This window comes from Leptosomus discolor, chromosome Z (assembly GCF_034619465.1).
Source record: "Leptosomus discolor isolate bLepDis1 chromosome Z, bLepDis1.hap2, whole genome shotgun sequence".
Lineage (NCBI taxonomy): Eukaryota > Metazoa > Chordata > Aves > Leptosomiformes > Leptosomidae > Leptosomus > Leptosomus discolor.
The window spans coordinates 25,021,878-25,035,463 of NC_141419.1; the positions used below are offsets into that span (position 1 = coordinate 25,021,878).

Genomic DNA, 13,586 nt, shown 5'->3' on the forward strand with positions numbered 1-13,586 from the left:
CATTTTATGGGGTTTTGGGGAAACAGTTCTAGTCTTAAATAAAGCAAACACAAAATACTGTTATAAGGAATAAGCAACACTTCTCTCACTTGGAGAAGAGTCATTGTTGTGGGAAACTTGCTTTTAAAAATCTACGTCTGCTAGAGTGCTTGAGGCTGTTTGCTTTGTAAGATGTCAAACAGAGAGTTGTGGGTTTTCTTCTCCAGAGTCTGTAAAACCAGAGCTGTCATTTACTTCCAGGATTGGTTTAATGCTTCAGTTTATTATTTGCCTGACATTACTAGCAGAGCAGTGGTCAGGGTTGGTGCTGGACTAAAATTACCTATTAGCATGATATCAGCTTCATACATTACTGCACGGTTCCCTTTTTATGTACATCACTCTTTGCTGCTGTCACTACTACTATACAAAGGTGGGAACAAAATCTGCTGAATTGCAAATTAGGTGTGGCTGGAGCTCTAAAAGCCTTCTTCCAGCACAGCTCATGATTTTAACCATCAGCCTGGCTTTCCAGTGGTTATGATTTTTTCTTTTTAAACAAGATAATTAGAAAATATAATGATGGTACTCAGAACGAGTCTTTAGTTATTTAGTTCCACTCTCAATGAAACAGCTTTCGGAGGACTTCCTTTATGGTTCAAGAAACAGTTCAAAGAGAACTCAGATGCTAAGTTATGGGATCATCTGAAAGACGGTTAGTATCAGGCAAATTACATATAATTTTCTTATGTGGTACGTGAAACCGTAATGCGGTAGTTGCCAATATTGTCAGTAGAGAGCGAACGAGCTGTCAAATTCAGGGGAGGGCTCTCTAACCACAGACAATGCGGGATTGTCCTTGCCCTCCTTTTCCCACTGCTGCCCAACTCCTACTACCTACTAGCTGTGGTATGTGTACAGCTCGCTGCTAATTAAGTTATTCTAACACAAATTGACTTAATCCTGGAGCTTCCGTTTTTCCCACCTCCAGTCAGTAGAATCTAGTTTTGTTGCCATGGCATAATCTTGTGGAGGAAGGGAATTTAAATAATGCCACCGGCTGTGCCTGACCCTTAGCCACTCAGTGCATCGTCTGGAAATGTGGAACTGCAAATGACGAGGGAGCCATCCCGATGCTTCGCAGGCTGAATAAATCGTTTTGTACATACACATGAGGGGTGGCAGATAATGTGAACAAAAGCTGCCACCACACAAGACAATGGGAGGAGGAGACATGGCAAACTTAGAAAAGGGGGTGTGTGTGTGAGTGTGGGCAAGTGTGAGAGAGACAACCAGGGAATACCCTTCCCACGAGAAAAAAGAAAACAGAGCTGGCCCTTTGCAGACTGCAAGTCAGATATTCGGACAGCACGGCTTCATGGGCTTTGGCTGAGTTATTTTAATTTATATTGGCCGGATATCTCTGCCTGATAACATGAAATAAAGCATTTCTGAAGCGACACAAAATTTTATTTGGTAATAGCTAATATAGGAGTCACGCATCCCATATTACAAAATAAACAACTGACAGGCAGAAATGTTGTTCTATGCCAGTTGCTCAGTAATAAAGTGTTAGTGGTTCTCAAATCTGAGTTAGTCCTCTCCTGTGCACGGAAACTGCCTGCAAAGTAAACACTGGATTTTCTAAACCAAGCAAACAAACAAAAAAACCCAACTCAAACCCAACAACTCCAAAATAAAAAATCTCAATGTTTAATCATTTGTTTTGATTGCTTTTCAGATAATTGGATACAACTGTAAATTTCACATCTCATATTTTTAACATTTGTAAAAAACTCAACATGAAAGCAACATCTGAAATGATAGCCAAAGGATTTATGTTAGCTACAGTTTTGAACGAATCTTGTTACCAAACTCTTTGAGAACTACCTTTGATTGTGTACACATTTGCTTCAGTCTCTAGATTTACTATTACCTCTAAAGGAGATGTGGTATTGCAGTTACAAACCTTCATTCACACTAGTTATCAAAGGATGACTCATTTTCTTAAGTTTATTACCTAAAGATAAAAATTACCTTTGAATTTTAATTTGTATCACATAGGCTTCTCAGCCCAGCAGGGATTTTATTCAGTAACATGTGGAGGGGGAAAAGAGTTTTTGAGTTACCGAAGGAAAAAAGTGTAAGATTTTTTTGTGCTTGTTTAAGTACAAAACAGACCAGGTCTTTATTCCTTTTTGTAGGTCACAAGACCTGACGAGTATATAAGCACTCTCATTGTAGTACACTGTTTCATACAAACATATAGCCACATAATATGTAAGAATCCATATTCACACACCAGTACACATACTATACTCCAAATATTAGCATTCTTTATATAATTTGTGCACACAGTGGTTTCATATCCCAAAATGTTTCACTGGGTTTTCCTGCTGTAATGCCAGTTGCTTGGGCACTGCGACAGTCTAATTGCGTCAATCTCAGCCTGGGAACAAACTATGAATACAGCCTAGCAAAATCCACAAAGCGGATTTACCACCTTCTCACCGCAAATGATTTCCTAATTTAAAGGAAAACAAATAAGGAAAGCAAAGGGAACTCAGCCATGAAAAGGAGGAAATCCTGCCACCACCTTTCAAACCCCTTCAGCCTGCTCCCCCACCCTGCTCATTATCACACCAAACGCAGCAAAAATCCTAATCCCTGAGCTCAGGCAAAGTGCAGGGAGGCCTCGCTGTGGGTCTCCCTGCTCTTTGTGCCTTACAACCAACAGCACCACAGCTCCCACGGAAGGACACATACTCTTTGCCTGGACTTGATGCAAGGGCTTGGCATAAGTGAGGTCCCAGAGCTCTGCCACCCAGACCCCATACAAACCAGCGTATGAGAGAAGCCCAAAGAAGCTGCACTTAGCTAGTACAGCTGCAATACCTGGGTAAGAGAACAGGTAGAAGTGGTCTTCTAGCAGCCAGGGACACGACTACATAAAAACGGCACTCAGTGACTCTGCTGGTCTAACGCAACTAATTACTTGGTGCCGGGTGCAGATCTCCACCACAGGACACATCCGACCACCCAGAAGATGGGGAGCGGCTGTTTGAGAAGAAAGCCAGGGCTGGTGGTGAGAGGCTGCCTGTTCAGCAGCTGTTCCCTCTCACCTCCTGGCCATCCCACTCACCACTTCTCCCAGCTGCAGGAACAGCCTGGCTCTCTGTGGCACACACAGAAGGGTGCTATTTCTCCAGTGGAGGAGATGGACCAGAAAACAGGAAGGAAACAAGCTGCTACTGGAAGGGCAGCTTGCAGAGAGGTCCCAAACAGGATCTGGGTCCAAGAGCTCCTAAACTGTACTACCCGCCCTTGCGAATCTGGATCCTTCTTGTATTTGTCCTGTGTCCCTCGGGTAATTCCCACTCTAAGATTGTCAATCTTCTTTGCTCGCCATGGGCAGGGAGAGGAAGTGTTAACGTCTGATCTGTGCCAGGTTGGCAGCTGTATAAATCGCTGTAGCTCCACTGAAGCTGACGGAGCCATGCTGAGCTATGCAAACTCAATGGGTGGCTCTATATGTAATTTTTATAAAAAGGCATGTGCGGTATCTGTACAGTATAGCTCTCCAAAAAAATCCAGACACCAAATTCAATTAACCTTGCTGAGTACATCAAAAGAACAACAACCAACATGTTTGCCTCTTTTTTGTCTTAAGATATTAAAAACATGCCTAAACCAGCAACATTACAGTTTAATAACTCTCATTCAAACATGCATCTATGCACCTGCAGAATCATTCTCTAAAATATGTCATTAATGATGTGCACAAATAAAATTACAGTCCTCCATGGGGCTCAACAATTTATCTGGCAACTTCCCGCTTGCTGTATTCAAAGGGAGGCAGAGGTGTGTAGTCCTGAAAGGACTGGCTCAGCATCTCACAAAACTGAACCTTAGTTGACCGACTAACAAGGGTTCCAGTATGTCTTACTAACAGGCTGCAAAGCTCCCCCTGAGTGTGAGAAAATCCTAAAAATAATGTGTCCAGCAGAGAATAACTTGGAATATCCCTCCTCTTCTCCTTCCTCTTCTGAAAGTATCAAGGGAGGAGTGATGAAGCAGGGGACTACTGACCTAGCAGCAATGTAGAGGGTCCTGTTCATGATCATGACCAGCTGGATGTCCAGCCGGTGCCTTTGCGTAGTGTTCCGCCCTGGTTTGTGACCCACAAACACCGGATACTGTCTTGTATCTGCAGGAAGGGGAAAAAAAAACATGGTCAAAAGAGAATGACAAACTGAAACTGTGCTAACATGGAGCACCATGGGGCCCAGCTACAGCCAAAACATGAGGTCTCTGTTCTGCCCTGGCAGCACACCCTGGGGTTGGAAGGCACAAGCACAGAGCACTGGAGAGTTCTTCAAGGTTACAGTCTTTGCAGCTGCAAAGGAGAAAGTCATCACCCCTGTAGAAGACAAAAATTGTGAGTTTGTTTAGAGCATAAAGCTGTTCTGGAGCTCTTGGCACACAGGTACATGGCGCTTACTCACAGTTTTTCTTTCACTGCTTGCAGAGTTTAAATGCTCACTCCTGGCTGCTAAAGTGTGTCTAGCAGGACAAAGCTGACTCACAGTGGCCTGTCAATCACCACAATGACTGGACTGGTAGTGGTTAAAGCAGGAGACCTGGCTCTCCTTGGTTAAAACTGCCATCTCCCTGGGTTCCCTATAGGATTGGCCTGCCATGGTAGAACAGATGCTGGGATACCTGAGAGATGATGGGAAACCACCACTTGAAATTTATAAAATGAAAGTCACTGCATATTATTTTCACAACCAGTCTGATACTCCAGTTCTTGTGGCAACTGGACAACAATACTGACCGGAAGCCCTGTACTGAGCTTATGCTATCAACAAGTCAGCTTTCCCACCCATGCTGCCAGCCAGCCACCGCATTTATTCACTCTAGTCCCACAACTTCAACTTTTTTGGTGAGACCCCAGCATACATGGGGTGTGCTTCTGTTCCCCAGATGATGGGGATGATGGCTACCAACTTTTCAGAAGGGATAGGTAAGGAAGAAGAGGTGGTGGGCTGGCCCTCTACATTAGGGAGACATTCTGAATGCACACAAATTAATGACAGGGATGATATGGTCAAATGACTACGGGTAAGAATCAGAGGGAAGGCAAACAAGGCTGATATCGTGGTGGGAATCTGTTACACACCACCCAACCAGGAGGAAAAGGTGGATGGAATATTTTATAAGCAGTTGGGAGAAGGTTCACGATTGCTACCCCTTGTTATCATGGGGGACTTTAATTTTGCAGATACCTGCTGGAATTACAATACAGCAGAGAGAGAACAGACCCAGAGGTTCCTGGAGTGTGTGGGAGATAACTTCCTAACACCGCTGGTAAGGGAGCCAATCAGGGAAGGTGCTCTCCTGGACCTGCTCCTTGTGAACAGAGAAGATCTTGTGGGGGAAGCAAAGGTTGGAGGCCGTCTAGGGCATAGCGATCATGAACGATAAGAGTTTTCATTCCTTGGGGAAGTAAGGAGAGGGGTCAGTAAAACTGCTGTCTTGGACTTCCAGAGGGCAGACTTCGGCCTGTTCAGGAGACTGACTGACAAAGTCCCCTGGGAGGCAGCCCTGAGGGTAAAGGTGTCAAGGAAGGCTGGACACACTCCAAGAAAGAAGTCTTAAAGGCGCAGGAGCAGGCTGTCCCTGTGTGCCAAAAACCGAGTGGGCAGGAAAGAAGACCATCGTGGCTGAACAGGGACCTTTGGCACGACCTTAGGAACAAAAGGAGAGTTTATGACCTTTGGAAGAGGGGGAAGGTCTCTCATGAGGACTATAAAGAAGCAGTGAGGCTACACAGGGAGAAAATTAGGAAAGCCAGAGCCCAATTAGGAATTAAACTAGCTACAACTGTTAAGGACAATAAAAAATGTTTCTACAAATACATCAACAACAAAAGGAGGACTAGGGAGAATCTTCTCCCTTTACTAGATAGAGGGGGAAACACAGTGACAAAGGATGAGGAAAAGGCTGAGGAGCTCAATGCCTTCTTTGCCTCAGTCTTTAGTAGTAGAACTAGTTGTTCCCTAGACACCCAGCCCCTTGAGCTGGGAGACAGGGAGGGGAGGCAGAATGTGGCCTTCACATTTAAAGAGGAAGTGGTCAGTGACCTACTACACCACTGAGATGCACACAAGTCTATGGGGCCAGATGGGCTACATCCAAGAGTACTGAAAGAGCTGGTGGATGTGCTCACCAAGCCTCTTTCCATCATCTACCAGAAGTCCTGGCTAACTGGGGAGGTCCCAGTGGACTGGAGAACAGCAAATGTGACACCCATCCACAAGAAAGGCTAAAAGGAGGATCTGGGAAACTACAGGCCTGTCAGTCTGACCTCGGTGCCAGGGAAGGTCATGGAGCAGATCATCCTGAGTGCCACCACGAGTCATTTACAGAACAACCAGGTGATCAGGCCCAGTCAGCAGGGGTTTATGAAAGACAGGTCCTGCTTAATGGACCTGATCTCCTTCTATGACAATAAGACCCGCCTGATGGATGAAGGAAAGGCTGCGGATATTGTTCACCTCGACTTCCGTAAAGCCTTTGACACTGTTTCCCATGGAATTCTAGTGAAGAAACTGGCTGCTGATGGCTTGGACGAGCATGCACTCTGCTGGGTAAAACACGGGCTGGACGGCCAGGCCCAGAGAGTGGGGATCAACGGAGTTAAATCCAGCTGGCGGCTGGTCACAAGTGGTGTTCCACAGGGGACAATACTAGGGCCACTTCTGTTTAACATATTTATCAGTGACCTTGATGAAGGGATAGAATGTACTTAGTATGTCTGCAGATGACACCAAGTTAGGTGGGAGTGTTGATCTGTTTGAGGGTAGGGAGGGTCTACAAAGGGACTTGGACAAGATGGATCAATGGGCCGAGGCCAACTGTACGAGCTTCAACAAGGTCAAGTGCCGGGTTCTGCACCTGGGCCATAACAACCCCATGCAGCGCTACAGGCTTGGGGATGAGTGGCTGGAAAGCTGCCAGGCAGAAAAGGACCTATGGGTGTTGGTTGACAATTGGCTGAATATGAGTCAGAAGTGTGCCCAGGTGGCCAAGAAGGCCAACAGCATCCTGGCCTGTATCAGAAACAGTGTGGCCAGCAGGAGTAGGGAGGTGATCGTGTCCCTGTACTTGGCATTGGTGAGGCCGCACATCGAATACTGCATTCAGTCTAGGGCACCTCAATACATGAAAGACATTGAGGTGCTGGAGAGAGCGCAGAGAAGGGCAACAAAGCTGGTGAAAGGCCTGGAGAGTAAGTCTCATGAAGAGCGACTGAGGGAACTGGGGCTATTTAGTCTTAAGAAGGCTGAGGGAAGATCTTATTGCTCTCTCGAGCTACCTGAAAGGACATTGTAGAGAGTTAGGTGCTGGTCTCTTCTCACAGGTAATTAATGATAGAACAAGAGGGAATGGACTCAAGCTGCACCAGGGTAGGTTTAGGCTTGACATTAGGAAATATTTTTTCACTGAAAGGGCTGTCAGACATTGCAAGAGGCTGCCCAGGGAGGTGGTTGAGTCATCATCCCTTAATGTGTTTAAAGGTCGTTTAGATGTGGTGCTTGGAGATATGGTCTAGGGGTGTACTTGGTAGAGTAGGGCTGATGGTTGGACTTGATGATCTGAAAGGTCTTTTCCAACCTGAATGATTCTATGATTCTACGATCTGTGTGTACAACCTACAGCAGTGAACATTTCTGATCAAGGGCCACCTTGCTGTTAAGACTTCATACATATATGTGATCATGACATCTAGATGCACAAACCAGGGAGCCAGTTAAGTGAAAAAAATGACAGAAGACAGGAGGAGGATAAATCTCTGATGAGCATCATCATCAATGCAGAACTGCTGCACGTGCATGTTATACAGAACTGACTAGCATCTAGCTATGCCTCAGCCTTTTCCCCATCAATATGCTTTCCCAGAAACCTGGAGCCGGCTTGAGGCAGTCTATTCAGAAACTCAGCTACTGCTTTAGTGCTCTCAGCTATTGTCCTCTAAACTATTTTCTCTGTTAAGCTCGGTCAAAGTATTGATTGACAGCATGGCTTCAGCAAAGCACCTGAGAGTGCCATGTGTCAGAAAGCCTGGTGACAAAACTGGATCGAAATAGGAACTTCCCTGCAAACCAGAAGCTGAGAACTCTTGGAGGAACAAATTAAGACAGCCCAAGCAGGATTTATGTTCAGAAGCTTAATCCTTCTGACCAAGTCCTACATGCAAAATGCCAAGTTTAACTGTCAGGCTGTTCTCTGTCCAGTACCATTTCCTCTGTAATTCATGCATAAGCCGGGGGTCTGTACATTCACGTGCCTTTCAGCATGCCATGCTGTAAAGAAAAAAGTTATCCCATATTCCATTTCTCCAAAAGGATCAAGACTGGCTATTTCTGCATTAGCAAGGATGATCAGCATCACCCTTCTGGAGGGTGAAAACATTGGTGCTAAAGACCCAGGGGTCATACTAGACACGTTTCAGCAGTGTTTGCTTCAGAGCAGTTCTGCCCTGTTCTTGTGTCCTAGATGCCTATTAAGAGTTTGGAGCACATCAAGTGTGCCCCTGGAGTCTGTCTTTCAGCTTGGTGGTTTCCACGACAGACAAACTTACAGGTGCCTAGGCCACCCCAAAGTGCAGTAAGCAAGGATAACGAAGAGATTCACTTTAAAATCAAATTCCTGAGCCAAAGTAGGCTTAAACACAAGCCTACTCATTGCTGACTTACTACACCTTAGCATACTTTTACAGACCCAGGTGCTAAAGACTTCCTTTTAAACATCTGAACCTTTGGGACTTCAGAAGACTTTTCTTTGCAGTAATCATAGTTGAGCTGTGGTGAATGTGAAAGAATCAGTTATGCTAAGCCTGACTTGCATGGTGAAATGCACAGAAAGCCGTCCACCTGTTTAGCCTGCAAATCTCAATACTGATTTGCAGCTGCCTGTGTTACCCTAGATTTTGGAGAGTTTGCCAATTACTGCTGGTAAGAAAGAAGAGAGATTTTGTTATAAAAGACTCTTTGTCTTGATTTTGTTTTTAGCTACATTTCCAGCTTAGCAAAAAATGCCTAATGCTAAAGGAGAATCTATCAGAGCTTAAAGAAGTAAGTTCAATTATTTGTATTAGATCAACAAATCATGTTTTCAGAGCTCAGCTACTTTAGTGTGCTACGCCTGATCCTCTGAGGTGTTTCACTGGTTATCCAGAACCACATTTTCACAAGTCAGGTGAGGGACACTTTGATAACGGGGCAGGGGTGGAGAAGGCTTCCTTCCTTTGCTCCTGGACAGAGCAAAATACTTGGTTTGATTGTGCTACAGAAGTTATCTCTGAGCTGGACAAATGCTATGGTTTTGGAAGATCAAGCAGTTTACCAGCCAGTAGTCATAAGTCAATATGAAAAAGTCATGTTCCTAAATTAGGATCTGAGAAAATAAATTGGCTGATCTAGGAGACATCATGGAAAACAATTTTACGTGCTGCAACAGTAACAAAATACTGTTGATTTGAAGTCCCCTGATCAGTATTAAGCAAATGAAGTCCTCTGGCCTCTTATACTTACAGTTGCCATGCGAAATACTGATCGGCTCAGAATCTTCTGGGAAACCAGCCCCAGCAAAGTGTAGCAGTGTGAAATATAGCAGCAAGGCTTCTGACCTCATAGTAGTTCAGCTGGGAGGCTTCACTTCTTCACTTCACCCTGTGGAAGACAAACAAGGGCTTAAGTACCTTCTGTCAATTCAGTTTTAACCACTGCATACAGAAAGCTAAAAAAAGTCAATGTAAAGTAAAGGGAGCTTTCCTTCTCCTCAAGCCTCTCACTTGAAGAGGTATGTTTTGTTTCTAAGCAGAAATTGCCCTGCCAGACCACTTTCCTTTTAGCTTGTGCCCCAGCAGTGCCACATCTTGCTTGAGGATAGACTTAAATATCTGAGAGTTACAAAGAATTTTCCGCCTCTGCTACTTATATGCACTAAAGAAGCTTCGTCTCCTGCACTGATCGACAGCTGACATGACTTTTCCAGGAAATATTTTGTTTTCCCCTTCTTTGGTTTACATAATTAGATGATGACACGATGGCACACACCATAAATAAAAAATATCCACACTACATTATTCTGGTTAAAAAAAGATTAAGGGTTATACTATGGGACTGATTCATACCCTGCAGAGTCGTGAATCAAGTGAAGAAACACTGAGAGAGCTTGATGGAGCATGCAGAACATGTCATTGGGCTTTACCGTAAAAATATGTACCCATAAATTTAGGTGCCATAAAACCAATACTCCGACTTGTGATAAAATAAGGGAGAACAGAACTGTCTAAAAGCAGCACTTTTTTTCCCTGTGTTCCATGGACGCATTCACTCATTCACATTTCATGTACAAAAATATCCCTAAATCTTGGAGCTAACTGAACCACAGGGGCCTTTGGATACAGTGAAAGAAAACAGCACATAATACAGTAAACAGCTCATAATTCCCAGTCAAATTTCACAGACATGTTGATCTGCAGGGGAAATCAGTGTAAAAGTGGGGTTTTCTTTTCATCCTTTCCCGACTTTCAAACCTTTGATGCCACCTGACAAAGATTCCTTTTGAACAAAACTATTTTACAGTAGTCTGTCAGTCATTCAAGATTTGCAGGTATAAAGTCAAACTTCATAACCTACATAGTCTTTGAAACTTAATTTGGCAAACAAAGCACTAACTTGCCCTTCTGTAACACCATTTAATATTAGATACCTATGCCTCCTTTCTCAATGCCAAAAAAAGCATTAACAAGTCTCGAGTGTTGCATTTTCATTTTTAATTTCACAGGCACAGCCGATTCCTCATCTTTTATCCAATTGAAAAATGTCATAATAATTAATTTGCCTTATCAGATATTTACTTTCAAACAAAATCTCCACTCCTATAACTGGATTGGAATAGGGATTCTGTTGCAGGGCAATACAGTCCATAAAGACTAATGATTTATTATACTCTGTGTTTGCCTATTACTATTTAAACATACAAACAGGAAACTTTGCTGATTCTCTATTTCTATTAACAAAATAACTGAGAGACCGAGTTAAAAAAGAAAATTTAATGTAAGGCAATGACTGATACCGTAACTGAACAAAGTGTCAGATGGACGGCAAAGGATAAAAATAGCAAGAATAAATGCAACACAACGCAGACACTGTCTGTCTATTATACCTTATGTGAGAATGCATGCTAGAAGATAGTACATAAAAGCCCCAAGAGAAGCATTTCGATCTAGCACTGGTTAAGCCGATAGCTGTGTGTGATTACTGACACAGCTATGTCTGCCTGCAGACACTTTCTTTACCTGTTTCCTCCATTTGTTTCTTTAATCACCTCTTACATTTTCTCTTGACTGCTAGCTCTCTGGGGCAGGAACTGTTTCCTTCTATTTGTTTCCATGCCCAGTGAAACATCATTTGGGAGCCTTAGGAATGCCCAAAGCAGAAACAAGTAGCCGAAGTAATATAATACTTGAAAACACAGTTTCCCTCAAAAGGTTTAAATTAAAAGTAAGATATACACATTAAGGGGGTTAATTTCTTTCTCTCTACACAATTTTTCAAAATGTAATTTTGCCTCTTTATATATTTTGCCCCTGTAAGTACACTGCAAAGTGACAAAACAAAGTGCCTTATCTTAACACACAAATAGATTGAAATTCTTTCCTTGCTGAAATTGCTACAGTCCAGTGCAGAAGTCTTTTCTGAAATACACATGAGGAGCACAGTTTAACGGGAAGAACTTATCAAGCAATCCAATTTTTCCACTTAAACCTTATTCTTCCACAGTATCAGTCTGCAGGCTGACAATCCAAACCACTTGGCTCGCAGCAACCCTCTGGAGCATAAGAATAGCTGCTTTCTGTTACTCCCTATCAGCACAGCATCCACTGCTTAACAATGTGTGTACGCTATGAGGAAAGCACTGTGGTACTGCAGACATATCACTGCCACTCCACTTCAGAGACTGAAAAACTTTCCCAATGAGTGATTCTGCAGCACTATTCCCTACTGTTCATTCAGACATGTGTATTGCTCCATGTAAATATGTATGGGAGATAGCTTCCAGGAAAATGAACAATGCCCAGTATGCTTACTTTGTCATTTTATGTACATGTTATCAGGCTAGATCTTTTTTTCTGGAATGTCAGCATTAACTGACATATGAACTGATGTATTGCCTTCTAACAAAGACTAGATTAGTAGGTTTTTAAGTATACGAAATCCTCAATCATTCTTAAGGGTAGCTTCTGGGGAAGAAAAGAGGGCGAAGAGAGGAAACAAAAGCACAATCCTCTGTTGCTCTAGTGCTAACATCGTTGTTCAAAGTCATACAAAGTAAATGCAAAATGTCTACTTTGATCTGTCAACAATTCAAGTGGACTACACATCTGTATCAATGCCTGTAACATGGAGTAAGACTCAAGTTGCATCCAAAGGCAGCTTTTTCCTAGGAGGTAACTGTTCAAACATAAGGTTACTTTTGCTGTTCTTAAAATGGTGGAAAGAGCTGTACTGTTTCAGTGGAATTTCAGAAAAGTGCTGATTCAAGAAGGTCACACTTACATTTAGTAAAAATTTCCTTTTCAGCAAATACTCAGTTCTGGTTGGGCTCCTGGGAGTGATGCAAATGTTCTCACTTGCAACTGTATTGAAACTACTTTCTAATTGAAAGTGCTTGTGAACACAGTGTCTGATGAAGCATGAGTAGCCAGACAGTGATGCTGACTGAGTACAGGCACCGTCTCCAAATAAAATTTTTGCAAACATCAATGGAGAGATCTTCAGTCAATGCAGACTACTGCAGTTCAATTTGGACTGCGTTAAGCTGTACTGGCTGAGAGAGAACTGTCTCTGAGAACTCCAGTTCTCCCTGTTCAAAACACGATTACTGCTCCTGTTGAAGGAAGCCAGTGGTGACAAGAAGAGTGAGTACGATGGTGTTCTGTTATTAACAGATGTGCTAACAAAATACAGCCTTGCAAACGTTTCAGAGCATGTTTTGTAATCTATGTCTAATGCAATGACTTGTAGCCATCGAGTTGGTGGAGCAGATCAGATTTCTTCCAAGTTTCAAAAAAACCCCAACTAATCTCCTTGCATGCCTAAGACAAATGCAAATACAACTTTATGCAAGATGCTTTGGTGCTCTGATTCCTCTTTCTGATGTTGATGGTTTCAAATATCTTTGTAAAATTACTTGTTCTGGTTACTTCCGTGTTCCCTCCTTCTTTGTCATACTATGATTAAGCATAAATAAACCATATGATCTCTTAACATAAACAGAAATCAAAGTTTTGCCTTCCTAGATGGAATAAGTTTTTCTGTTTGTACACCCAAAGCTGAACCACCTCTAAGTAGGATGTTTGGATACTAGTGCAATATAGTTGCCATTTCTATTATATTTACTCACTCAACGGCTATGTATACATATACATATTCACATATGCAAATACCCACATCTCCCCTGCCCCTGATTAGTGACATAGGTGGGCAATTAATTTTGTAAAAATCATGCTGCCCGTGTGAAGGATTTTGTGA

At 43.0% G+C, this 13,586-nt stretch overlaps 1 protein-coding gene across 5 annotated transcripts in view; it reads right to left on the reverse strand.

Annotated features, from left to right (window-relative positions):
• SEMA6A (semaphorin 6A) overlaps positions 1-9,678 on the reverse strand; it is a 65,641-nt gene extending 55,963 nt beyond the window's left edge. For all 5 annotated transcript variants that reach the window (XM_086480550.1, XM_086480548.1, XM_086480549.1 and 2 more), the window contains exons 1-2: positions 9,579-9,678; positions 4,069-4,186 (exon numbers count right to left, since the gene is read on the reverse strand). In XM_086480550.1, coding sequence (XP_086336676.1) covers positions 4,069-4,186; positions 9,579-9,678 — 218 coding nt within the window. The remainder of the gene's footprint in view (positions 1-4,068; positions 4,187-9,578) is intronic.
• Positions 9,679-13,586: the final 3,908 nt, after the last annotated feature.